The 26,225-nt window shown below is 49.5% G+C and overlaps 1 protein-coding gene across 6 annotated transcripts in view; it reads left to right on the forward strand.

Annotated features, from left to right (window-relative positions):
• Nucleotides 1-26,225, forward strand: part of BAHCC1 (BAH domain and coiled-coil containing 1) — a 108,691-nt gene that overhangs the window by 69,619 nt on the left and 12,847 nt on the right. For 3 of the 6 annotated variants that reach the window (XM_084837607.1, XM_084837609.1, XM_084837606.1), the window contains 16 exons: nt 87-295; nt 1,649-1,807; nt 1,992-2,209; nt 3,607-3,922; nt 4,773-5,465; nt 9,506-9,705; nt 10,413-10,549; nt 10,881-11,006; nt 18,948-19,062; nt 19,956-20,223; nt 21,689-21,874; nt 22,325-22,632; nt 22,904-23,005; nt 23,435-23,567; nt 24,183-24,297; nt 25,268-25,343. In XM_084837607.1, the coding sequence (XP_084693733.1) occupies nt 87-295; nt 1,649-1,807; nt 1,992-2,209; nt 3,607-3,922; nt 4,773-5,465; nt 9,506-9,705; nt 10,413-10,549; nt 10,881-11,006; nt 18,948-19,062; nt 19,956-20,223; nt 21,689-21,874; nt 22,325-22,632; nt 22,904-23,005; nt 23,435-23,567; nt 24,183-24,297; nt 25,268-25,343 (3,361 nt within the window). The remainder of the gene's footprint in view (nt 1-86; nt 296-1,648; nt 1,808-1,991; nt 2,210-3,606; nt 3,923-4,772; nt 5,466-9,505; nt 9,706-10,412; nt 10,550-10,880; nt 11,007-18,947; nt 19,063-19,955; nt 20,224-21,688; nt 21,875-22,324; nt 22,633-22,903; nt 23,006-23,434; nt 23,568-24,182; nt 24,298-25,267; nt 25,344-26,225) is intronic. The other 3 variants (XM_084837608.1, XM_084837610.1, XM_084837605.1) reach the window with 1 other exon arrangement.

The raw sequence follows: 26,225 nt of genomic DNA on the forward strand, positions 1-26,225 counted from the left end.
TGCTTTAGTCCTTTGGCCAGGCCTGGGGGATCACTCTGTCCCAGCTCACCTGCCTTTTGTTTCTCTAATATCTTTTGACCTGTCAGGGATAACAAGGACCTTGTGGAGTTTGCCCGCATCCACCCATCAAGCAGCTGCCCTGGAGACCTTACCCCACACCTGATGATTGCAGGCAGTTCCTCGTTGCAGGCCAGCCAGTTAGGAGGAGACCCCGCAGCCCACACCCATCCCGCTCATGCGCACTGGTTGCCCCGGACACGCAGCCCTTCGCTTTGGATGGGTGGACACTCATACGGTCAGTACGATCGCTCAGTGTGTACTTTACAGCCTGCGCCTCAAGTTGAACTCTCATCTGGGCCAGGGCCACATGCAGCTCCTCTCTTTTTTACCCCGATCTATCCCTGATGAGCTTCACTCCTGATCTACAGCAGTTGACCCTGGTCTCACGGCAACTTCAGTTTCCTTCAGTTCTTCCCTGCTATTCCTGCTATGTGTTGTTTTTAGCCCTCGCTTGTTGTTGTCCCACCGATCACACTTTGCAACCCCCTCTAGTCTTGCTTCCTGCCCATTCTTTAAGTGGGTGATGACGAGAGATGTGGGGCTCACCTTAACCTCCAGCTTTAATTGCTATGAGGGCCAAAGGCAACCCAATGTAATCCGAGAGACTGGCACTCAAGGCTGCTTCACATGTTATGAAATTCCTACATGGAAAGCATTCTGAGATAATGTGTAGATTGCCATGTGACTAAGAACATGTTCATGCAGCAAAAATTTCCATGCATAAGCATGATTTCCTACATAGAATTTTATAATGTGTGCAGTCGTCCTCCAGAATGGGCAAAACTGGATTCTTGCCTGTCCTGTCCTGTCCTGTCCTGTCCTGCAGACCTGGAACAGAATGTCCTACCAGGGCCACCATTGGATTGCCAGGTAGAGACAGGTAGAGGTGACCGCACCACCCAATCCTCCTTAATTTCTAAGGGCTGCATGACACGTGATAATTTTCCGTTTATGACCTCAGTGTGGTACAATCACATACGTGATGCAAGCACTGCCCCATGTGATGAATGCTCACTGGCCTACTTTGCCACATATACATGCGATGAGAAGCCGCAAACGGGTGATATGTGGAGAGCCCCCTTACAGGAGGGAACATAAAGAAGCCAAAGCTCATCATGCATTCGCCAAAGAGGACTTTCCTGTATGTGTGGAGGGAGCTGGGGATGTAGGCTTTGGCCCTGCCTCCTCCATTCCCGACTCCCCCATGTTGATGGGAAGGTCTGCAAACGGTGCTCTAACTGTGGCTGAATGTGGTTACTGAGGCCCACGCAACTGGGAACCCTGATAAGCCTGAATTCCCAGTTGTGTGAGCAGCATAAATGCACTCAGCCGAACGTGCTTACGCTGCCCTCGCAGGCCTCCCCCATCAACAGAGAGAGTTCGGGTGTGGAGGGGCCAGGGCTGCATCATGCATCCCTGGCTCACTCCACACTTACAGGAAAGCCCTCTTTGGCATATACCTGAAGAGGGTTAAAGTCTTGCCCTGTAATCCCATCTCCTTTCCCTGGGGAACATGGGACTACTCTGTGTGGACTGGGTTGGGCTTTCTCTCTCTCTCTCAAGTGAGTTTTCCTCCCTACCCCTCCAGGCATTGGGCACCCTGCCCTACATCAAAACCTACCACCTGGCTTCCCAGCCTCTATGCCCAGCGCCATGCAACCCGTCTTCCCCCTGTCGCAGGAACCACCTGCCCAGCTAGTCATCCTGCCTTCTGAGCCACCAGCCCATGGTGCCCCCCACACACTGGGTAAGTAGCAGCAGAAAGAGCTGGAACACCCCACCTCTGCAGCATACTAACTGGGATGAGGGGTAGGGGACTTGCCTCTCTGATGAGAGAAGATGGGTGTGTTCTTCCATTTCCGGGATCAGGGAGGCCTCTCTCAGATGCATTGGTTTTGTTTACCTCTCTGATTAACTGTCCTCTCTCTCAGCAGCTGAGGTGATGGATCAGGCTTCTATTTGGCCACCCATGTATCCTAGCCGGGGGCCTGGCTCACACCTGCAGCACACAGGGCAACTCCCTGTCTACTCCCGCTCCCAGTTCCTGCGTCAGCAAGAACTCTATGCCCTGCAGCAGCAGCAGCAGCAGCAGCAGCAGCAGCAACGTGCAGCACAGGCACTGGAAGTGCAGCGGCACACACACAGCCAGGTGGGCCCGCGAAGAGATGGCATCACCACCGTGAGCCCTCCTGGAACCCTCTCATCTCGTAGAGGGAGACTGGGGAAAAAACCCGAGACTCTGTTACTGAGAAAAGAGCCCCAGAACTGCCTCCATTTGGAGAACAGGGATAATCAGTTGTAGGGGAAAATATAATCTCTTTCCTTCTGCATACAAGAAAGGCTGGACCACCCACACAGTTGATTTAACACAGATCAGCTTATACAGTCCAGACCACAAGCTGACACACATGCAAAGCAAAAGTGCATTGCAGAAAGGTGACTGCACAGCTGCAGATGACACCCAAGGAAGCCTGTAGGGGAAGGCACACGCTCATGCACGCATGCACACTCACTCTGTAGGTTCTCCAGCCAATCTGACCTGGTGAGAAATCCCACCCTGGCTCAGAATGTGGTGCTTGGCCAGGCCCCGAGTGAGAGTGAAAGTTATCTCCTGATTCATCTCAAAGGAAGTGATATTGGCTAAGATCCATACTAGTCAACATCCTGCTTCTAGCTGTGTGATGGTGGTGATGGAAACCAATATCCTATGTGGAGGAAGAACACTCTTCCTGACTCCAGAGGGTCACGATCAGGGCTGTGTGTGCGCGTGTTGATGTGCATACAGAAAGCAAGCAAGCATGGAATATTTTGTAGGGCCCAGGATTCAACTCCCTTTGATGTTCAGCTTCCCCAAAAGCTCCAAAGATGTTCTTGGAAAAGTGTGGGGCTGATTCTTGGTGAACCCTTGAAAAGTAAGAGGAAATGGCTGGATAAAATTTCCAGTGGTCACAGAATTGGGGTTTCTACAGTCTACATAGGTCCTTGTCTCTCCACCACAAGCAGCAGAAGCTGAAAATATTACGTAAAATCAAATGGTGTTTGTTGGCTGAACTTGCATCATTTATATAAGTTGCAGAACTTAGGTTTTCTTGGTGCAGAATTTGAGTTGCTTTAGGTCAGAATTCTGATGGCTTAATTTTTAAGCAGAGTGCACACAGCCCAGAGTGATATGGAGCCCTGGGGTAGGAAATGCACGATAGCTTTCATCTCAAGTGCGCCCACTGAGGTTCTTCTTCCCATCTGACCTCTGGAGGGATGCAACAGAAATAAATGGCCACCAACTCAGTCTGATCATGGCATCAAGAAGGGAGTGGGAGGTCAGAGCTGGTGGGCTGATAAGGACACATCAGGAGGAAGTGAGGAGGTGGAAGGGGCACACAGGCATGCTTTGTGACTGCTCGGTCAGCCCCTTAAGCTCTGAAGTCTCAGGAGCACACGGTCAGTGAAGATGCAAATGCTGGCAGTATCGCCACTGTGGACATTCTGTGAGACGGTTTATGTGTGGTTCAACCACTCACTGACCATCCATCTCTTTCCCCCTTTCAGCGGAAGCCTGAGGAGCCGCCCCCTGAGCTGGAGATACCAGGCCCCGAGAAGCCACTCAAACCATCTCACAAAGCTGTTGCCTTAAACGCCGCCCCAAAGGGCTTGTCGCCGGCAGCCACCTGCTCAGCCAAGCTCTCTCCATGCTGCCACCCGCCCAAATGCCCAGCCCCCTGCACTTTACCTGTCTGCCCTGCTGTGGTGCCACGCTCACCTGCTGTGAGCCCAGTGCCCCCGCAGAACTCTACGGGTCCAGAGGCTGAGGACAAGCAGCCAGAGGGGCGGCCAGCCCAGGACTACCCCAAATCACTGGAACCAGGTAGTGATCCATGGCAGACTGAGCATGGGACACGGGGGCACTGGCAAATGCATGGTACAGTTGCACAAGAACACAGCTATGTGCCTTGCTAAGGCAATCCAGTATCGCTATAGCAGCCTTCCCCAGCTTGGTGCCCTCCAGATGTTTTAGACTACATCTCCTGGCATTCCTCACCATTGGCCATTCTGGCTGGGTCTGATGGGTATTGAAGTCCAAAACATCTGGAGGGCACCAGGTTGAGGAAGGCTGTGATGTAGGGTAGTGTTATGGTACATGTCCTGTAGGCAAGGGTCTAGACATCAGTAAAGCCACCATGTAATTTGGAGTCTAGTTGTGTTGTGCATTCCAAATCCCATTAATCTCCAGCATCCCAGGTTTCTAGTCCTTGTGGTTGTAGAGAAAAGTTTTGAGACTGTATGGGAAGTGCCTGTTAAAGACTCGGGGATTGGAAGGGCTTCTAACATCAGTGTAGGATTTCCACTCTTCAGGGTGAGGGCCTCGGCATCTCTTGGTTCCTATGCATGGCTCTCCCTCCTGCAGCCGTTGTACCCCAGCCCTCCGTGCCATTCTTTCCAGGGAATTTGCAGAAGATCTCATTGTGCAAACCATTGGCAAGGGAGTGCATTGGTTTTAATTTGCATAAGGTATTATTGTCCCAGAATTTGGAAGCATTCACATGCTGTCCATAGAGAGAGCTGATGAATTTGGGGTCAGGTTATGCGGTTCATGGGTGCCCTTTATCTGAGATATAAATACTCCCTGTGGTCTGGAGAGCCCAAGATTACCTGGAGAGGCTATGTGGCCTGTCCTTTTGCCATGGCTTAGCTTGGTGCTCTTTTTCTCCCTCTAGATCTCCCCCCTGGTTATTCCTACCCTGTGGCTGGCCTGGGCTATGCATCGCCATTACCCCTGGACCCAGCAGATCCTGATACTATGCAAACTGTTTCCACGGCAGCTGAGCCCGAACAGTCACGCACCTTCCCACCAGAGCAGGCACCGCGCTGCGAGGCAGAAGCTAGCCCACCCAGTGGGGCTGGGGCCACGGAAGCGGAGCCCTCCCACCCTCGCCCTCCCCATCTCCTGGTGCGTCCCCAGAGGCCAAGCTCCACGGAGCTGGCTAAGGAAACCTCGTGTTGCCCCCTGCTGGTCGGGGACAGCCCGGATGGCTTGGACTCTGCCCCACAAGAACATCGGGAGGAGCCTAGGCCAGGGGCTGCCCTTCCAGGACCTTCCCCAGAGGTGATGGCTGTGGAGGACAGCCCAGCTGTAGCACCGGAAGACGGCTGCCAAGTAGACGAGAGCGACACGGGCTCCCCGGATGTCCCACCAGCATATACCGATGCACAGACGGCACCGTGTGGCCTGGACGCCCTCATTGCTGCCAGCATCGACCTGGGCGAACTTCCGGCCTTGGAGTCTCCACCTCCTGCAGCTCCCCTTCCCTTGCCCTCTCCGTGCAGCTCAGGGATTCCTGGCATTGCCCTGCTCAGCGAGCTGGCTGAACTGGAACGCCGTCGGCAGCACTGTGATACTGCCACCCAGGGTACGGAAGCCAGGGGCCATCTTGCTACTCATGTCACGTTATTTATTTATTTAGAGTATTTTTACCTGACTCCTCAGTCAAAAAGGCTCCCAGAGCGGCTTACATATCATCAGTAAATCAAGTCAGTCCCTGTCCTGCGGGCTTACAGTATAAAAAGACATGACACACAAGGAAAAAGGAATGGGGAGGGAGGAGGGGGGAAAAGTCTTTCATCAGAGCTGGCGGAATGGTCCTGCTTCCCCCTCTCAATACAGCCTGCTGGAACGGCTGCTGGTGGCGGCGGTTGAGGGAGGAGGAGCTTCACTCTCTCTGAGGCAGTGAGTAGCAAGGTGGGAAATCCCATGACTCTACATTTGTACTGGGGCCCTTGTTGTCCATGCTGTGGATGGTGGAAAGGGATTGCTTGCCTCTTCAGTTCAGGCCCTGTGGAGGGCTTGCTGCTCCCGTCCAAGTCAGCGGTGGGGCTAAACTTCCAGTGTCAATGGAGGAATGAGGAGCTTCGACTCTCTTATACTGGTCCTGCTTCCTGCCTGGCCAACAGCGAGTTGATCACCACTCCTGCACTTCTCATAGGGGCTGGGATATGAAGAAATGGTGACCAACTGAAGTTTGAAAGTTTGTTCAGGATGGGAAGATGGTCCTGGGACTGGACTCTTTTCCCAGACCTTGGAGAAATGTGTGTGAAGTCTGTACCTTTGAGATGTACAACAGATGTACTTGCATCCGTGCCAGGGCCTACTCCCCTACTGTCTTTTGTTAGCGATCTTCCGTCAGCGTTGCGTTGAACGGCTGGTGATCAAAGGCCAAATCCACATTGCTCTCATGAATGCGGTGCTGCTCTCCCCTCCCTCATTGCCCTGCTCAGACGGTCCTGTCCAGAGTCATAGAATCATTGTGTTGGAAGGGACCTCAGAGGTCAACTAGTCTAACCCTCTGCTAATGCAGGAAAGCTACTACTACAGCAATAACCTCCACTAGGCAACCAAAGGTCACAGATCACCAGTAAGCCTAACTACTTACCCCACACGCACACCTACTTCTTCACCAGGTATGCAGCTGGTTAGAAAGGTTCTTGCTCTGCTACTTCATCTGTTACTCTCCTCTCTGTGGATAGATGCATGAGAGCCAAAACAGAGACTGCCCATCCCGACAAACATGTCTAGTAAATTGAAAGTATGTCCCCGTTGGAATGGTTTGGGAGATGAATGGGACTGCTGGATTCTTTTCCGCCAGGAGCCTGTGTATTCCCCCACATTTAACTTACAGATGCACATAGTGCCCTGTGCACCTGTAAGTTAAACGATCCCCCTCTAAGCGCCTGACCCTGCCTGGGTTCCCAAAACAGAGTTTGCACGTACAGAGACCACCCTGTAGGACAGCAGTCTGCCTCTGCAGTGGATTCCTTGTAGGCTTTGCTGTGCACTGTGGGGTGCGTAAGATGCAAATCAAGCAGGAAAAGGGTGCTGCATTCAACCAAACCATACTATGGCTATGGGCACCTGGAAGTTGAGACTGATCTCTTTTAACCAAGTCAATCTACAGAGTGACATACAAGCTGCTAATTTCCCACCTAAGTCATTACACTAGATCAGCCTTCCCCAACCTGATGTCATCCAGGTGTGTTGGACTACAACCCCCATCATGTTTGTTTGTTTATTTATTTATTTACAATATTTCTATTCCGCTCCACATCAGAAGATTTCAGAGCGGTGAACAACAAGGTAAAATCCCTGGGGATGATGGAGGTGTAGTCCAACACACCTGGACAGTGCTATGTTGGGGAATACTGCTCTAGATGCTCTGTGTTATTAAGTATGAACTCTGTGTCAGGCCTTGAGAGCCCTAATATAGTGTGAGCTATAAGCTCTCCCACGTCCTGGCGGTTAGCGATGGAAAATTTGTATGTGTGTGTGTTGCAGAATTGTCACTAAGGAGAGAGCTGATCATAAAGTTGCCTATTCCTGGCCCTGGGAATCTGAGTTATTTTCCCCTTAGAGACGTGGCATCTGGAGTATTGCTAAACAGCTGAGTGAAATCGGGGATCAGACCATAGTTAGGGGCCTTGCCTTGTAACTGCTGTTGGGGCCAAGAGCAGCACAGCTCTTGATTTCAGTTCTAAGAAGAGGAGACTTAACTCTTTCTGAGTCTGGGAAGCAGGAAGCTTTGAGTCATGGAGAAAGCAATGTGAGGAGGGAGATTCTCCGTTCTGGACCCCAAATTGTGGCAGAGTGGAGATTTGGGATGGGCCTCTTATTAGAAGCACCTTGTAGCCCTGGAAGAATACTTGCTGTGTTCAGCTGTGTTACCCATTGAGAGCTACCAAATGGGAACACCTTTCCCTGAGGGAGGGCTGCCAGGCTCTTATTCTGATGTCTCCTGCTTCAGGATCTCTTAGCTCTAGAAAACAAATGTGTCACAGTGCTTGAGCATCCCAGGCTTGCAAAAGAAAATTAGTCAAGTGAAAGTAGTGAAAGTCCTCTTTTTTTAGTCCCAACACCTTTCTGCTGCCGTTTTAAGCCTCCCCATTTCCCACCTCCCCAGTTGAGAGGTCTACACCAACCCACATGTGCAGATGGTTATCACCCCCTGTGGCTTAGCAAAGTCTGTGCTTTTCATCTGTACACAAACCGTTACTGCTTACGCACCAGAACCGTTCTTTGCCCGCGGCGGAACGGAAACCACATACAAGGACTCCCTGCATTCTTTCTTGCACATGTGTGGAGGCACACTTGCAGGCAGACATTTTTGTACGCAAACACAGAGCAGTAACCCACCAGGGAGAGGTGTGTGTGCAGATATATATATATATGGGGGGGGAGATGTGTGTGTGTGTGCGCGCGCGCGCAGATATAGATATATATATAGAGAGAGGGGGTGTGTGTGTGTGTGTGTGAAAAATAGAAAGACTAACAACAGAGTATTCAAAAAGAATTTAAGCTAAACATTTCAGCTTCCGCCCTCATCAGTAGCTGTGCTGTGTGTGTATGTATGTGTGTGTGTGTATATATATATATATACACACACATACACATATATATATATATATACACACACTCACACACACACTCACACACACACTGGGCAAATTTTATCTGTGCCTCTTCATTCCCCTTTCTCCATCTGCATGTAATTTCCAGGCACTCTTAAATGCAAAGCCAGGTAACTGCATTGCCCCCCAAACCATCCCTCTTGGAGCATGGCTTGGCTTCTCCCTGGAGCCTCCTTCCAAGAGTGATGTTCTCTTGTGAGGCCCCTCTTTCCTTTAAGCTCAGACAATGCTGCCTCCTGCTTGCTGCCCCTTGGCCTGCCCCATCTCAGGCCCCCTGCTGAAGTATGTGGCATCCCAATAACTTCCCCTTTGGCTGGCTGGACATGTGGTATGTGCCTGATATAAACATGACCGTGTGTCTGATGGCTTCAAGCAGTGGTGTGTGGAGAGAAGGGTAGAAGCAAGGTAGGACTAGGCCTTGCTTGCGAACTGTCCAGCTCCAGAGCTTGCTGGTCTAATGATGACAGTGCCCCAGCTAACCTCTTCTGCCACACTGCATTTTCCAACCTTTGGCAGCAGATGTGGAGGCCAGGCATGTCTGAGAAGGGGGCAGAGCTGGGGTCTTGCCAGAAAAGGTAGATCAATAAGACACAGCCACTAGGACAAACAGGCACAAGACCCATGCCTGCACTCAGTCACTGGGGGTTGCTTTTGAGTCAAAGAGGGACACAATGGGCACAATCCACTCCATAGAACGCTGGGAGCTCTGATGGGGGCCGGCTCCTTTAGGTACCTGGATCTACCCTGTAAGACAGCCTTTCTCAACCTGGTGCCCTCCAGATGTGTTGGCCTGCAACTCCCATCATTCCCAGCCAGGATGTCCAATGGAGGGGAAGGGCGGGAGTTTCAGTGCAACACATCTGGAGGACACCAGGTCAAGGAAGGCTGTTTAAGATCTAATGACCACGGTGGGCCGTGTGACATTTTAACCTATAGACCTTACCCTGTGTCTGAGAACTCTCTCCGAGAATAACTTTTCTGTTTCCCACAGTGCTGGATGAAGACCTGGCGGCATTCAATCTGCAAAGTCTGGCCACCCTTGCCGCGGCCTGGGCCCTTGTCGAGGCCACTGGCCTGGAGAGCAGCCCCCCCGACCTCCTCAGCCTGGCGGATGCTGTGCCGTGTGTGGATCTGCGCCCCCGTATGCGAGTCTCCCGCCGCAAATACATTTGGACCGCTAAAACCAAGCCTGTAAGTATCTTGCAGCCGGGGTGCTTCAGAGGGACCTGGTGGAGTACAGCAGTGGATGTAACGTCCACCATGCCAGCCTGACACTGATGTACTGCTGACCAGACTGCATCAGACGTGTTGCTCTTTCAAGCCATCTTGTCTGATGGAGTCTCTCTTCTCATGAAAGCTCTCAGCTGCCAGAGGGGAGTAACTGGGACCGTGCATTTCTCAAAAACAAAACCAACCCCTGACAATATGTCACGGGTTGCTTTTTCCTCTTTAGGGGCCCACATTTCTTCTCCTGAGGCTAAGTGACATGAGGCAGTAGAACTGGACTGTGATGAGGTAAACCATCCTCCTCATCCTAGTGCCCCTCTCCAGATGCATTGGACTACAATTCCCACCACCTGGGGATGCTGGAGATTGTAGTCCAAGACATCTGGGGGCGGGGAGGGCACCAGGATGGGGAATGTTGGGGAAGACCCTTTCATGTTGGCACCTGAAGGTCAGCTTTCCAGCACGTCTGTGGAGCCAGTAAGGCTTCTGTACCACTTTCTCACCTCAGGAGTGCACCTGGTCCTCAGGTTTGATACACAAAGGAAAAGAGAAGCCCTACAACAGCCCAGGAATACAAGAATTGGTTTAACATGGTATGTACACTACAGTCTCTTGTTTTCCACCATGACTAAGAAGTCTTCTCCCTCTTTCCCCACCTCCCCGCCCCCCAGGTTTGCCCTCTGAAAGCAGCCATTGAGAATTTGGACACACAAGAGGTAGAGATGCGCATGCGTCTAGCAGAACTGCAGCGACGCTACAAGGAGAAACAGCGGGAACTGGCCAAGCTGCAGAGGCGGCATGACCACGAGTGAGTGTCAGCCTCTTCCCTAGCTTTCACAACAGGTGCCTAGTGAGGGGTGCCCAGCCTACTTGCCTGATGGCCTGTGAGTAAGGCAACATGGTAATGAGAGCAGGAGAAGGACAAGGGTGTGAAAGAACATCAGATCCGTGGGTTGGCCTCTCTGTTGCAACTGAAGGCCGAGCAAGCGAACAACTCACTTGCACAAAGAATTCAAAGCCTTTTCCAGCCTTGTAAGCTAGGCATGCGCCTACACCCACTGAAAGCCTACACAGGCCCTGCCAGATGGGAGCTTCAAAGTTCTCACCCTTTTCCATTTTATTGTGGTTGTTGCCTGTAGGCGAGATGAGAGCTCTCGGAGTCCAGCTCGACGGGGACCAGGGCGACCGAGAAAACGCAAGCACTCCAGCACACTCAGCTCCCTGCGGCAGGGCACCATTGGCAAGAGTGACAGCAGGAAGGTCAAGTGAGTGATCTGGCATGACTTGTGGAGTGGCGGGGCAGGGGTACCATAGCACTGTGTGTGCAAAACATCGTGCATCTCTCTGAAAGCGTAAGGGAGCATGTGTATGCATTAATGAGTGTGTGCATGTACGTAACTCTGTGGGTATTATGATGAGTGAAAGTGATGCCGTATGCATCCATGTAAGGACAAAACAGCATATGACACTGGCAGACTTGTGCAGTCAAATGTGAGTTGCTTCCAAGCACCTGTAAAGCAGTGAGCAAGAGTGTGGGCGGGACGGAACTTTTCCTCCATTTGCTGCACCCTGCCCCCCACCCCATCCAGCCAAGCTCATTTCCAGCAAAAGGGGGGGGGGGGCAATGCATTTGCTGCTGCAAGGAAAACTGAGAAGTATAGGAAAGTTTAAATATCCTGTCCCTACCCTCCACTTTTCTGCTTGAAATCTCCCCCCCCCCCCGAGTTTACAGGGTATTTACTCTACTTATGTTTACTAGGATGGGTGTTGTGAATTAGGCAAAGTATGAGTGTATGTGCAAGAGCGTGGGAGCCTGTGTTTGCATAAATATGTCACTGAAGGTGTGTAATTATACTTTGGGGAAGTGTGTGTGTGCGTGTGTGACCAAATGAGCATTTCAGACATTGGGGCTTGTCTCTTTTTTTTTTTAGGCCAGGAAGTAGTACGATTTTTCACATCAAACAATATGTAACATTTGGTCCATCCATACTTGTTTTCTGTTGCACTGTTGTGTATTTGTATATTGCAAAAGCCAGTAGAATTATCAAGGAAGAGAGAGAGAGACCCCGCCATTCCCTGTGATTGTAGTGTAATTATTATACAGCGCTCTGTGTGTGTGTGTGTGTGTGTGTGTGTGTGTGTGTGTTAGTGGTGGTGCACCTTTGTATCCTGAGGTCAAACTATCTTGTTGTTCATGGCTGTTACTGTTCCCTCCACCCCAGAAGTGGTTGCAATTCAGCAGCAAGTGCAATGATACCCTTGCATGTCCTGAGGACCCGAGAGAATAACAGGGCTGGAGAGATGCCTATTTTTCTGTGTTACCCTGCCTCATGTCTGCCTTGCCTCCTGCACTGCTCTGGGGGGAAGAACTGCCCCTCTTTGAAGAGGAAGGCAGCGTTGCATAAAAGCCTCTTTATCTGTGCTGTATAAAGTCATTGGTCACGCTGCAGTGGTGTTCATTGCTGCTGGCGCTTTATGATTATCCATTAGCCGCCCGGCACAGTCATTCCCGCACTCACGGGCCCTGTATAATTGTCCTTCTCTGCTACAAATTGCCTCTCCCGGCAGGCCCATTTGCATAAATCCTCCAAGCTAGTCCAAACATGATTGGAGCACGCGTGTGTGCGCTGCATCAATCCTGATGATTTGGTAATAATAGTTAAATCTGTACTAAATGGTTCCTTCAATTAAGACAGAAGAAAAAAAATTAATCTCTAGGTTTTATGTCACAAAACATTAGCAAATGTAGTGAAGGTTACAGAGAAAAAAAAGCAGTTAGTGTTGGCTTTGGGTTGCAACATGGCTGTGCCATATGGCTCATGGAAACCTTCCAGGGCTCATTGGAGAACTTGGTTGCCTACCCCCATTCCTCCCTGCCCCCCAGCCCTTTATGTGGATTTGTCCTGGGGGAAAGTCAAATTTCTATTCCCTCCCCAAACCTTGCAAAGCTGTGCAGATTCATGCAAAATCAAATTCAAATGGGAATTCATTCGTACCTGATTTGGAAGACAGTCCCTGCTTTGGCACTACTAAACTACCCTGTAACATGAGAGGAACAGAGGAGAGGAGTTCAAATGAAGGCTACAAACAGGACCCCTAAATGCTGATATTCTCCTTCCCCCACTTGCATTTTAAGACTACATTTGCAAGATTCCAGAAGTCACTCTACCAGTGTGTGTGTGTGTGTGTGTGTGTACACAAGGGCAATTTATAACAGTGAGGTTTTTATTTTGAAATACGGGATTCTATTCTTTAAGTTCTATGACTTCCCAAATGGGGCACAATGGCATTCCAAGTTCCTTATTGCTTGGCAATGGAGAATACTGGGACATAAAACTCTTCTACTTAAAGAGAGGAGCTGATATCGATGACCAGTTTCAAAGCAGTAAAACAAACAAACAAACAAACATGATTTGAAGGGGAGGGGAATTGATAAAGCCATCGTTGCTCATGGCATAGACCAGCAGTGGGCAACTTGTAGGCCAAAACATTTGGAGAGCCACAACTCCCATCAGCCCTAGCCAGTGTAGCCAATGGTGAGGGATCATGTCCAACAACATCTGGAGGGCTACATGTTCCTCACCCCTGGGTTTGACATTCTGTCCTGCTATGGTCTCTGCTATAAAAAGCTGTACAATAGCGGGCTGGGGGCCGGGGGATGACTTTCTGTAATGTGGTCAACAGCAGTTCTACCATACCGCCTTCATGTTTCTAAAAAGCTATCATTTTCTATACATAGCCCCGCTTGGCAATAGTGTCACCACATTCTACCAATGGTCTTGCCGCTGGTGACCAGATTTGGGGAGCAGGGCTGAGTGTGTTTGTGCGACACAACTTCTTCGCTCTCTGTTGCCTAATCCTTGTACTTACGGAGTATTATTGCATTTATGATTTGCAAGTTAAGTAATGCTTCCAAGAGGTATGACCTGCTCTGTCCACTTCTGTGGTGCCTGATTCTTTTCTGTGATGTAACAAAATGGCCACAATATGACCATTCTAAAACATTATAAACACAGCAAAATCCAACTGTACCATCAGGCAGCCCTCCCCATGAACACTCACGTGCGAGCGCACATCAAACCAATCCTTTACCATGCATTCAACTACCAGTAGGCGTCAAACCATACAGGCTCCCAGGCAGAGATTGGCTTGCATGCCCAGGATGCTTGAGCACACACTTGAATGGTGGCTTGTACTACTTCGTGCTGGGCTCTTTTGCATGCTGACATATGCGTCTGGGTTGCAAACCTGTCCCAGCAAGCAGCCATGGCACAGGATCCCCTTATAATGTGCCAGGCCAAGGCTCCTAGCCATAGCGGCATCCCTTTCCCTGTGTATCGGGGGAGGCTTTTGGCCTCACTGAAGCAACACTTGCTCCTACAGCAGCTGCAGGCCCAGCCCCTTGGCCTTCTTCCTATCGGGAACATTCCTGTTCCTTGAGCTTCCCACACTGAGCAGAGGTTCCTGCCAAGCTTCCCTCCTGCCCACCACTCGCCGGAACTGAGCAGTGGCCTTGAGCCATGGTAATTCCCTGTCAGAATGTGCTGAGGTGCAAAGGTTGGTTTTTGGTGCCTTGTGTTAATCACCGTCCCTAAGCCAGCGTGTTCTTCCTCCTGTCTATGGCCCTTTGCCTGCCTCGGGGTGCTGTGCTCCCTCCCTGTCCCCCTGCTCAACCAGGGAATCCCCTCCTTCCTTTCCTGTCGCAGCCGCCAGAATGGAATTTGGCACCAGCTCCAGGGTCGAGGCTGGGTCAAAAGGTTGAGGGGCAGGGGCAAGGCCCGAGAGAGGAGTGTGAACAGAAGCTGCCTTGGGAAGACTTTGCATGGCCTCAACCCCTGGGCTGCATTCCCAGGGCGGAGCAAACAAGAGGCGGCTTCTCTGGAGCCTGGGTGCTGGAGTGGAGCAATTAGAGCTAACGAGCATCGGAGATCAGAGTGGGCAGCCAGCCAGCCGTGGGGGATGGGAGAATGCCTTCAGGGAGCTAATTCATTTCATATTTACTATGCTAGGAGGACAAGCTGTGAGAGCATTGCTTAAGCATTGTGGAGCAGATCCTTTAGAAGGTGTCAAAAGGTGACCCACCCCAGATAAGCCCAGACCAAATTCTTTGTTTGGGGGGGGGGGGAATACTCCTCTCTCCATTTTTCTATTGTTGAGCTGGGCTGCCTGAAACATAGTATGCTGCTGCCTTTGCCATTCTATTTTCTCCCAGCATCAAGCAACACATCTCTTCACTGCTCCTTTAATGTGCCAGATGGAATCAATCCTACTCCTCTCCTCTCCACTAGGCTGGTCTAAACTGGCTGCAGTTTAAGGGGACAGGAAGAGTTTGGAAGGGAGCAGTACCTGAATGCTAGTAGTAGGGATCTTGGAGGTCTCTGATAACTTTTACTTCGCCATGGTACGGAAGCCTGTGGAGCAACTCCCTCTAAGAAATGGGCTTTGCGAGTGCTGTGATTGTATGAGAGTAAAAGAAGAAGGGCAGAATGTGGTACTGGGCATACAGTCCAGCTTTCTTGTTGTTTTTGTTTGTTAAAAGAGCAAGTTTCTAGCCCTTGTGGCAAGAAAGATGTGTTTGAAACTGTATGGACTATGCCTGCTGAAATCCCAGAAGCCAGAGAGGTTCTTAAATGAGATTCACAGTGGTTAGGAGCTGGGCTTCAGTGCCCTATATAGCTCCTTTACCCCTCTTCATGTCTAGCAGAAGCAGAATAAACGATGCAAAAAAGCAAACATTTCAGAATAAATTATGCAGAATAAGAGAAATCACACAAACATGCTCAATTTACATAGTTTATATAGGTCACAGAATTTTGATTCCATGGTGCAGAATTTTAATTTTGTTAATGCGGAAGGCACTTTGTGTAGGAATTCATGTGATGACCATTCATTCACCTGGGTTTTCTGATGGCCATACATGTGGCAGATATGTGCTGGGAAGCTGTGACCACTCCTAGCTTCTCACTGCATGGATGTGCAGAAAAATCGCACATGCTGGAACTATGTGGATGTTTCACTGCAACCCTGAGAAAATGGACAGGGCTCAGGACTTCCATTGGTCAAGGGGGTGAGATAACTTAACAGTCTTTCCCCATTACTGCCAGTCCCTCCCCTTCTTCCCTTAGACCCCATATTTTTCCATGATTTCCTGTAGTTCTTTCCTACCACCCTGCCCCCACCCCAAGTAGAACAAACATCCACACTTTTGAAAAGAGAAGAAAATCACAATAGCACAATGTATATCATTTCCTTATTCAGCAAATATTGGGGTTTAGCATTATGGAATCGGGGAAGTTTTAATCCAGAATCCAGACCTAATCATAGCATGCATGAATTTAGGCATGCAGCTTTGATGCCTCTCCTAGCTTCTTGGTTCCTCTGAGTCCAATATCCACCCATACTGCCCATTAAACCTTCAGAGCACACCATAAGGATAGGACTGTGGCCACTTACACAACTCACGTTGCCCCCAATATTGCTATCCTTCTGGTGCTGAGGGAGTTAAGCTGCCTGGGCAGGCATTGCACTGTAGTTCCTCTGGCAATCCCCTTGCACATAAAACCTTCTGACAAGCTCAGCTGAAAGAGGTGATTGTCCCAAAGCCCCTACTGTAGCTGGTGAATTAATGAGCTGCAGCAGAAGTGGCAGCCACTCCGGAATGTTGCTGGAAGGCATGAGAAGTCCAGGAATGTCTCCTCCCTTTCCTAGAGCAGCCACAGGACATGTGGGAGGGATACATTCTGCCATCTTTTCCTCTGCCCCCCTCCCCGAAACATGCAGAGGAATGTGCATCCAGTGCTCTGATATCAGTGTAGCCTCTTCTATGCAAGGGGCTCCAGCTGCTTTACCATGTTACTGTTTGACTAGGCCCCCTAGAAGCACCTCCTGCTCCTCCTAAACTCCCCATATGAACCCTCATGTCCTTTAGGATCTATTGGAGAGGCCCTGCTTCAAGTTCCCTCTGTGAAGGTGGTTAAATTTGCCAGAGTGTGGAGCAAGGCCTTTTCAGTAATGATCTCTACACTTTGCAGCGCATTGCTGAAAGAGGTCCACGTCCATCTGAGTCTCTTTGCCCCTTAGGAAGGAACGTAAATTTTCCCTACTTTGGAAAGTATTTGGTAACTGATTGGGCTGCATATTAAGAAATTTAATTTTGTCCGATTTATGCATTTCATTTAAGCTTTAAAAGTTGCATTCTGATTTTATGGAACATTTTCCATGAAAGTGAATGTGTAAGCTGCCTGGTATCAGATCCTGATCAAGCAAAGTATGCATTGTATCTGTGCCTACAGAATGCCCCCCCCCCTCCAGCAACATATAAGTTGTCTCCCCACTCTACATATCCCCTCGCCTGTCACAGTGGCAGACATTTTTCTAGTAATACAAACGAGCCCGTCTGTGTATTGGGAAAGATTTGGTCCCTCCTGTTTTACACAGTTACCACAATTCAGTCTTCATCCAAGCTGCTTCCTGAGGAAACAGTGGAGTTCAATAGAACTCAGATGTCCTGGTACCTAGTTCCTGCTGTGCCCTCCTGCTCTGGAGAGATGGGAGGAGGAGGAGGAGGAGGTAATAGTCTCCAGCTCTGTTGTCTGAAGGCAGAAGGAATGCTCTGAGCCACTTAAGAACCTTCGTGAGCATCCAGCGCTAAGGCAGCACCATCAGGGAAAGAGACCAGCCACTTAAAAGCTACATTTGCCCAGCCCTATCCATTCATGTATTGCAACCTTGGGAATATAATGGTTATAATGAGGCATGTTGATAACTCCTTACGAAAATGGAGCTCCCAGCTCCTGTGGACCAAGGCATTACCAACTTTCCGCTCAGGATAAATTGTGCAAAGCTGATATCGTTTTAAAAAATGTAAATGGGCTTCTTTTGTATAAACTTGTAAAGTTGCATGTTGTCCTTCTGACCCAAGATATTTGAACCTTTGTGGTACTATATGGAAGACTCATATGGATAAGTGGAAAGTAGCTGGGCGGTTTATATGGAAAACAAGGAGGGAAGGGCCAAGTGGACATACAGGCCACAAGCATTGTCACCCTGAAAAACAAGAGTCGTTTGCTAGCACATTTTCACATACAGCCATGAAGTCTCATACCAATTTTGTAAATTACATTTTGTGCTAATTGATGCTGTGTAGAATTGCTGAAAACAGAAAGAACGGACTATAGTGTGCATGAGTGGGCATGCTCAGTCCATGCCAAACACACATGTAAGAATTCTTGCCTCCCAAAGGAAGCTGTGCACAGGGCCCAAGCATGGGGCAGAGGGCGGGGGTGAGGTGAAGCATGGCAGGGAGATACACTTCAATAGGACCTGGATATCCTGGAGGCCCTGGCCCAGGCAGCAACCCCATTACCATAAGGAGGAAACACTGAGGCTAAATTGTAGCTCATGCTTGAGAATTTTTATAGAAACCTATTTCGTTGTATCTGTGTATGTACCTATTATCCAGAACTTGTGAGATAATAGGTGTTAGGGCAGAAGAGTCAACATTCTGAACAATGAGTTGCTGTCCCAGGCCTTTCTCTAGAAAAGAGAGGAGACAATTGTGCAGTTAAACTAGGATTTCTTATCTGAGAAAGTTGTGCTTCCCTCTGTGACATGGTCTCTCAAGAACTACCAGTTCCAAGATTCCTTCTGCATATGCAGGAAGGAGGAGCATTGGTGAGAGGGACAAATCACCATAATCATCAGGGACATTGATCCGAGGAACAGTGGGAGCCAGTGCTGCTGATTTATATGCCCAAATTATATATGAGTAAACATGTGCGTGCACACACACGCAGATATACATACGTACATATACATACTGCGATTCTGGCTATAAATGCCAACCAGGCAGCCAGGAACATAAGAAGCTGAAACAAAGGGAACTCAAAGAAGCAAAAGACACCAATCAATCCTCCAGTTTTCCAATACAGACAAGGCTTTTCTGCAATCTGGCTCAGGCAATACACTAACTAGGGAAGTTGATGAACAAAGATGGGATGGGACAGGTACATGAGATGTGTCGTGGAGGGGCCTATGCTACAAATTTGTACTTGGCTCAAAACAATGATGCTTGTGCCCTGTCTCTGCATGGTGCTCCACCTCTATATCTCATCAGCCCATAGCTTCCATCTTTTATAGATGAGACAGTGAACTGAATATCTTTCCACTGGGCTTTCTCCAAACTGAGCATTTTTCCCCATTCACAGGTCAGTAAAGGCCAGCTTATCTCTCCTGTGTGCAGAGCTGCGGGCTGAGGATGAGCCCAAGAAGAAAAAAAGGAAAATATCTGAGACAGCTTATGGTGGCATCAAGAGCTCCCAGGTGAGTCCAGCTCTGCCAGCCTCTTTATCCTTTTGCCTACCTTTTAGTTGAATAAGAAGTAGCCCCTTAGCTCTGTGAACAACTTGGGCCTGATGGAAACTAAGGACAGCCATCTTCTGTTGCTGCTTTGATAGCCAATCAGATGGTGATCCTCACCACTTCATCCATGCTTTCGGCTCCAAGGACCAACTTAGCAGGATCAGTAGATGTTATATCAGCATATGTGAGATGAACATTCACATCTGCTGTATTCTACTATATATTGCTCCCCTCTCCCCAAAAGTAGCAGAATAAATTATGCAAAATAAGCAAATATGTGCACAATTGTACCTTTTGGGTATTTTGTTTTACAGATCACTGAAACTGGGTTGTCTTGGTACAGGATTTTTATGACTTCTAAAAGCAAAGCAAAACACAGAGTGTGCAGAGCCCAATGTTATTTTTATACTATATATTTAATCTATTTGATCTTCTTAAGAGGCTTAAAGAGGCCAGGGGATTTCTGGTAACCATCTTCCAATATGTAAAAAATTGCCATAAAAGAAAACGGATGGCGGGTATTTGTTAGCACAAAAAAATAGAGGCCCTGGGTTTGCAGGACAGTATGTATAGATAAGATAGTGGGGGTGAAACGTCCTTGCCAGCAGAGCAGTTGGCATAAGGTGCAATCCCCTTCCTTGGAGCATTAGGCAGAAGGTTTGGATGTAGGGAATCCAGGTTCAGCACTGGTGGTGGTAGAGCCGGGCGAGACCTTTGAGCCTTTTCCAACTTCCTGTTCTGACATGGGCCTCACAGCTGAGCAGGAGGGAGAGGGAGATGCCAGAGAGTGAGAATGCTGTGCAGCTTCTGGCAGTAGTAACATGTCTGCTTCTACACTGCACCTGGTTCTGCAGGAGAAGGTGCGTTGCAAGAAGAGCAGTGCCCAAAGCAAGCTGGCGTCCAATGTGGTACACAAGGTTTCCCATCTCAAGCAGAAAGTCAAGAGCAAAGGCTTGCCTGCAAGCATTGGCCCGTTCCGCCGAAAAGAGCCTACCCCCGGGGCCCAGATCCAAAAGAAACTCTCTCGGCCCAAGAGTTCCAAAGCGATGCCTTCTGCCAAATACCCACAGCAGGACTTCACTGCCTTGGAGGCCAAGCCAAGCACAGGGAATGCTGATACAGGTATTGACGGGGGTGGAAGGGCAGGCCCCATTGGGGCTTGAGAAGCAAAGACGGTGGTGGTGGGAGATCTGAGGACAATGTTAGTAACATTGTAGCTGTTAGCTTGTTCTGCCCATTGCTGCTAAAAGATCACTCAGGCCTTGGGACAGCTGATGACCTCCACCTGCACATTGGAAAGGAGTGTGTAGGCTGTTTGCTGGGCCCCTGAGATGCAAAATCTCTACCTGCCCTTCCACCTTACCCCTGAGGAAAGCAAACACAATTAGTTTCCCCCAGGCCATTTGTGGGCAAGTCCATCCTCCTGCAAGCAAAGCTCTTATCTTCAGCTCTGGCCTGGAGCTTGCTGCACAGCATATTTCCTGCTGGCAAGCAGAGGAAGCTATGGAGTTTAAAAATAGTTGCACGTGATGACCTCTGCTGGGGCCAGTGTCCGCTCCCATTTGCCTGCAGCCTTACGGGTTTCCCCTGGAGCTCCTGGGGCATCTTATCAGGAAGCCAAGACTGAGACAGGAATCCTGCTTCCACTCCCCAAAGCCCAAAGAACAAAGGCACATTGTCAAAGGGGCAAGAGCCAGGATGTAGGAACTAAGATCGGAAGGGGGGTGCACAGCCAGCTCTACAGTGGGGCTGACACAGAGTGGCTCAGCCAGAACACATTCCAAGTCATTGGTTTGTTTGCTTGCCTATTTGTTCATTTTCTTTAAAAGCTTTTACCCCACCATTCTACCCATTATGAGCATGTCAAGACAGCTTTACCAGGTGCTCATACCTCAGGCCCTCACTGCAGTACTCAAAGCCAGTTGAGTTGTGCAGTGATTCCCAAACGGAGGGATCATGCTGCCAGTAATGAATGAAAAAAAGGCAGTGCAATACAAGGGCTCAAACTAGAACTGTAAAGCCACCATCGTGAAATGGTTTGTGAACCACTGTCTCTAAAGCAGGAGTGCAGAACCTCAGGCATGGGGGCTAAATCTGGCCCTCCGGGGATCCCAATCCAGCCCTCAAGGTCCCCAGAAGACCCCCAACCACTGATCATTTGGTGGTTTCCCAGCTTTTGTGAAGTTTTTTCCCCATTCTAAAAGGCCAAAATGCCTCTCCTAAGGCTTAGTTTCTGGCAGTAAGAGCTTTAAGCTAAAATACGCTGGTATTTTTGTATTTTGCCCCACCTCTTTTGCCTTCGGCCCTCTCCACCACTGGAATGCAGTCGCCGAGAACTTCTCTACAATGGGATTTGGCTCTCGGACTGAAAGAGGTTCTGCACTCCTGCTCTAAACCCTCCTCAATTCATGTTGAGATGTGGGCCACAAAAACAATGTGGTGATTGTCTTGGATGTGCTTTGATGGCAGAAGACGTTTGGACATTATGAAGTTGTGGGGGCCACAAAGAACGTCCAGGTCCCCTCCTTGAACTGAGGTGGTCTTCTCCTGCCATTTAATTTCTCCTCATTCTCCTCTCCATCCATAGATGACAATCGCCACAGAGACTATGAAAGTGATGATGATGGTGGTGGTGATGACTTGACCAGTGACACCAGCTCCACCCTTCATGTGACAGTAAACCCTGCTGTGATTGGCCCCTCTCCTTCCTCGGTGGTGAAAATGGAAGCCAATCAGAAGGCAAAGAAGAAAAAGGAGAGGCAGGGGTTGCTAGGTAATGGGGATGCTTTAGTAAGATGTTGAATCCATCTCAGCTGGTGAGAGCAGGGCACTGATGCTTGGTGGGGAAATGACTAGGATCGTGTCTGGTCCTCCTAGTCACTCCATCCTGTCAAATCATAATGTCTGACTCATACCAAAGAATGGATGTAAGGTGGCCATGAAAGATGCATGTGGGGCCAACTCTTATGTTACAGGGAATCCATAGGGGTCCATCTTATAAACTACAGGTGGAACTGTGACCAGGTCCTGCCATTACATGCTAAGCCACAGCCCCTAAATAGGTGGGTGATGGTGTGCCCAAAATAACAAATTTGCACAGGTTATTCCTGTTATACTTATCTGAGAGTGAGTCTGTAAGCCAAGAGAAGTACTGGCCAAATCATGATCTGTGGGCTTGACTTGTTCCCTTTCTTTATTGTTATACTCTTCTGGATCCACACAGGGCCTTGCCGAATCCCCAGTCCTGAGGGCCAAGTCAAAATTAAGCAGCGTCCAGTGAAGGCTGGTGTAGGGAGGCTGGAAAAGGTGCCAGTGTGCCGTGCTGGATCTTGTGATGGTTCCAGCAAGAAGAAGTTAAAGAGCAAGGGCAAGGAACTTCAGTGTGGACCCAGCACCTCCACAACCAACGAGGGGCTCTTCTCTGGCAGCCAGGCCCGATCATTCACAACTCGGGATGATGCAGGAAAGCTCAGCAGTGAACGCCTCAAGAAAGCCACACGCAAGAGCAAAGTGCTGCAGTCGGCCCTCAGGGTGAGCAGGGGCAGAAGGAGAAAGGGCTGGAGATACTCCTCGGGGAAGTGGGATGGCAGGTGTCATGTTCTTGGAATGAAGAAGGGATAGGATGGGTAGGGGCAGGGCTGTTGGAACAGAACAGTGTCACTGCCAAGCAGACTGGCCCTTGTGGCTGCTGCTGGGCATTAGGAAGAGGTAGATCTTTCCAGCCATGGGTGTCAAGTTAGGTACTCTGTAGTACACAGCTCCTTTTGTATGGGCTGACTTTCTCCATACCTCCTCTTGGCAGAGAAAGAATGGGGCGCTGGCACGCTCTCCCCGCAATGCCAAGGCCATCCTCAGCAAGGGCAAGAAGCTGTCCAAGGTCAAGAACAAAGTGGTCAGCAAGCAGGTAGGAAACAACAGTCCATCTCCTACAATACAGGGTTTGGGTAAGTCAGCACTGTCCACCATCCTCAAGAAGGAAGAAGGCCTATGGCCCTGCAGCCACCACCAGAGTATTCCCATGGAGGCTTGAGGGCTGGCAACTGCCAGGTTATCTTCTGGATGAGGCAGAGAGGAACTTGGGATATCTAGTGAGGAATAAAGGAGGCAGGCAGATGACCCCGCAGGTCTTCATTCCAGGCCAAGTTCCTCTGAGTGCCCTTCTGTGAGTGATGAGCTAGGGCCAGGGCAATGCTGTGAATGAAGTCTTCATTCAGGAGGCGGAAGACTCTGGTTCCATCCATTCTCGCTTTGGGCAAGTTGCTCTTTGTCACGTGCATGTGGGGCATGCTGGCATGCAGCCAGAGGACAGATGTTGCTTTTTTTTTTCCCCCAGTGCAAAGGCCGGGCAGTCAGCCGACTGATGGAGAGCTTTGCCATCGAGGATCACTTTGAGTTTGATGATAACAGCAGCTTCTCTGAAGAGGAGGAGATGCCACCCACTGGTACGGAGCAAGACCTGACCCCTGGTGAGTCTTGACACATACTCAAGGCCATCATTTGGCATTTGCGGGGTGGGGGGGAGCAGGGGCCAGCAAGGTTTAGGGAGAAAAAAGTGCTACCAGCCACATCGAATGATGGTCAAGAGCAAAGAGAGACAGACCAGAAGGATAATGATGTGGGGTAGCACCAGAGGTGGAGTGCATTTGGGGCAGAGGATGCTGCCACTGAAGCTAAAACTGAGGTTGTGGGCAGTTCTGGGCTGCATGGCTGGCAGGGCAAGAGAGCTCAGAAGAGTGGAAAGGGTTGTTCAGGTAAAATCTGGGACAATGGAGTGTGGTAGAGCCCATACTCCAGAGTTCAATTCCAGCTAAGCTCCAGAGGCTGAGGAAACCTCTCAGAACTGAAATAATGGCATATCTTAACCAATCAGCAAGCCCATTCTGAAAGTGTTACAAGTCTAAAGCTGCAATCCAGATGATGGTGCTTGCCGGCTAGCTGGCTGGGCAGCCAGATTTCTTCTAAGAGCTTATGTCAATGTCCTGGAGCCAATTCCCAACCCATCCATGTCCGAGATGTTTACTGATGTAAGGAAATGAGGAACAGACTGAGCTGGTGGTTCATGCCTTGCTTTGCGGTTGCAGCCCAGTCGTGCACCATCCACAAGGAGGATCTCCAGGATGGACTGCGTGTGCTCATCCCCAAAGAAGACAGCCTGCTCTACGCTGGTAGTGTGAAGAGTCTGCAGCCACCGGACATGTAAGGCTCTTGCCTCCCAGGCACAAGCATGGGCAAAGGATGTAGGGAGTTTGTTCCAAAGATCAAATGGCATTAAATGGCAGCATTTAAGAGGCTGGCCAGTTCCTTTCCTCTGCTCTGCAGGACTTTCCTTCCCAGGCTTTTCTCTCCCTCCTTTCGACCCACTACTTGCAGACAATTGCAGCCCCTGCTAACAGGAGACCCTCTCCTTAAACTAACCAGCCCAGAGGTCACCAACTGCAGTGTTCACTTGACCTCAGTTCAATGTGGGGGCCCATCTTCCACACCTGCATATGGAGTGGCAGATGACCCCTACCGTATCCTCACCCTAACAGTTTTCAATGCCTCCCCGCCCACACACACACAATCTGAAAAAAGCACCCTGTGTCAAGAGTCCATGTGGTTCAGAGGACCAAGAGTTTCAGCTGGGAGATCTTGCATTCAGAGTTACCGTCTGACAGGTTTTTGTATGGTCTAAGCCAGTATCGTTCACCCATCCAGAAAATTGGAATAATGGTGACCTACCTTGCATTAAAATAAAGCATTTTGGTAATTTTAAAATGTGCTCCATGACAAGAAGCATTAGGACTACATGCTTACGTGTGAGTAAACCCCACTAAGCACATTGAGACTTACTTTTAAGTAAATACACATGGAACTGTGCTGTTAATCACTGTAGCATCTTTCCCTCCATTCCCAAACAACGTGTTAAGCACACTTTCTGCCCACAAATTGAGCATGTAGTGCTCTTTGCTTCATACTCTTCTGGACCTATGAAGTAAATGGTGAGCACCTTGTGCTCCCAGTGCGTAGAGCTGGGCCAAAAGGCAAATGCTCCGTTCCCTCTTCTGCAAACCAAGGGTTGAACATCCCATTTCACATCTATCACAATTAGCCAAGCTGAGTTCTCTTCCAGCCTTACACATCTTCAGCTGTGTAAATCCCTGTCATTCACTTATCCCTCCTGTAGTTACAGCATCGTCATTGAGGGAGAGCGAGGGAACCGGCAGAGGATCTATTCCCAGGAGCAGCTGCTACAGGAGGCGGTGAGTCCCAGTAGATCTTGGCCTGGGATTAATCAGGCCTGCTTAGGCAACTGGGGGCGGAGAAGCTGGGAACAATACCTATGGGACGTACCTGTGTGAAGAAGCAAAAAGTGCTCCTCCCTTGTGCAAATGTGCACTCACAAGCTGGCACTGGATAAAGAGAGAAGCGTGTTTGATGAGAGGAGCAAGGTACAGTCGGAATACTGGGGCTTGAGGGTTAGCATGGCTCCAGGGCAAAAGTGGCAAGGCGCATTCAGGCAAGAGTACACCTGCATGATGATAACTCGGGGGGATCTAATGCACTTGCACAGTGCATCTGATCGCCATAGTCAACCTGGCTTTCAGTATTGGTCCTCCACTAACCACACAGTTGATGGGAACTATTGCAGGTCCTGTATGGGTTTTGTAGTCACAGCTGTCTTCTTGCTTTTCAGTGTTGCAGTATACTGGCCTTTCCTAGAAAAAACTCCCATGTGTCCAGTTGCACATCGTAGTGCAGTTGCCCAACTGGGCACATGGAGAGCTGCTGTATGTTTTGGCAGCACAGTGCTCCTATTTTCCTGATGCAAATGAGCCCTGTGAGGAGGCAGCCTTAGCTGATGCTTGTGCTTTAGTCAGACTTAATCATCATACTCAGTGCAGAATTCCAAAGACGAAGAGATTCCTGCACAAAGGAAACATCAACTTTTTGCCCAAAACAAATCATGCAAATCAACTCAATTAAATATATGCAGCATTTTTTATTTTGGGATTCAATATTGCTATTAGCAATTTTGGTTTATTCCAAAGCAAATCTTTGGAGTGCTTGCAATATTTGAAGTTTGCACAGCTGGTTGTGTTCAGTGGTGTCCAGGCGGAATGCAAGGGTAAGGAAATGTGACT

The sequence above is a fragment of the Heloderma suspectum genome, chromosome 2 (assembly GCF_057233095.1).
Source record: "Heloderma suspectum isolate Gila_16-S chromosome 2, 16-S_ref, whole genome shotgun sequence".
Taxonomy (NCBI): Eukaryota; Metazoa; Chordata; class Lepidosauria; order Squamata; family Helodermatidae; genus Heloderma; species Heloderma suspectum.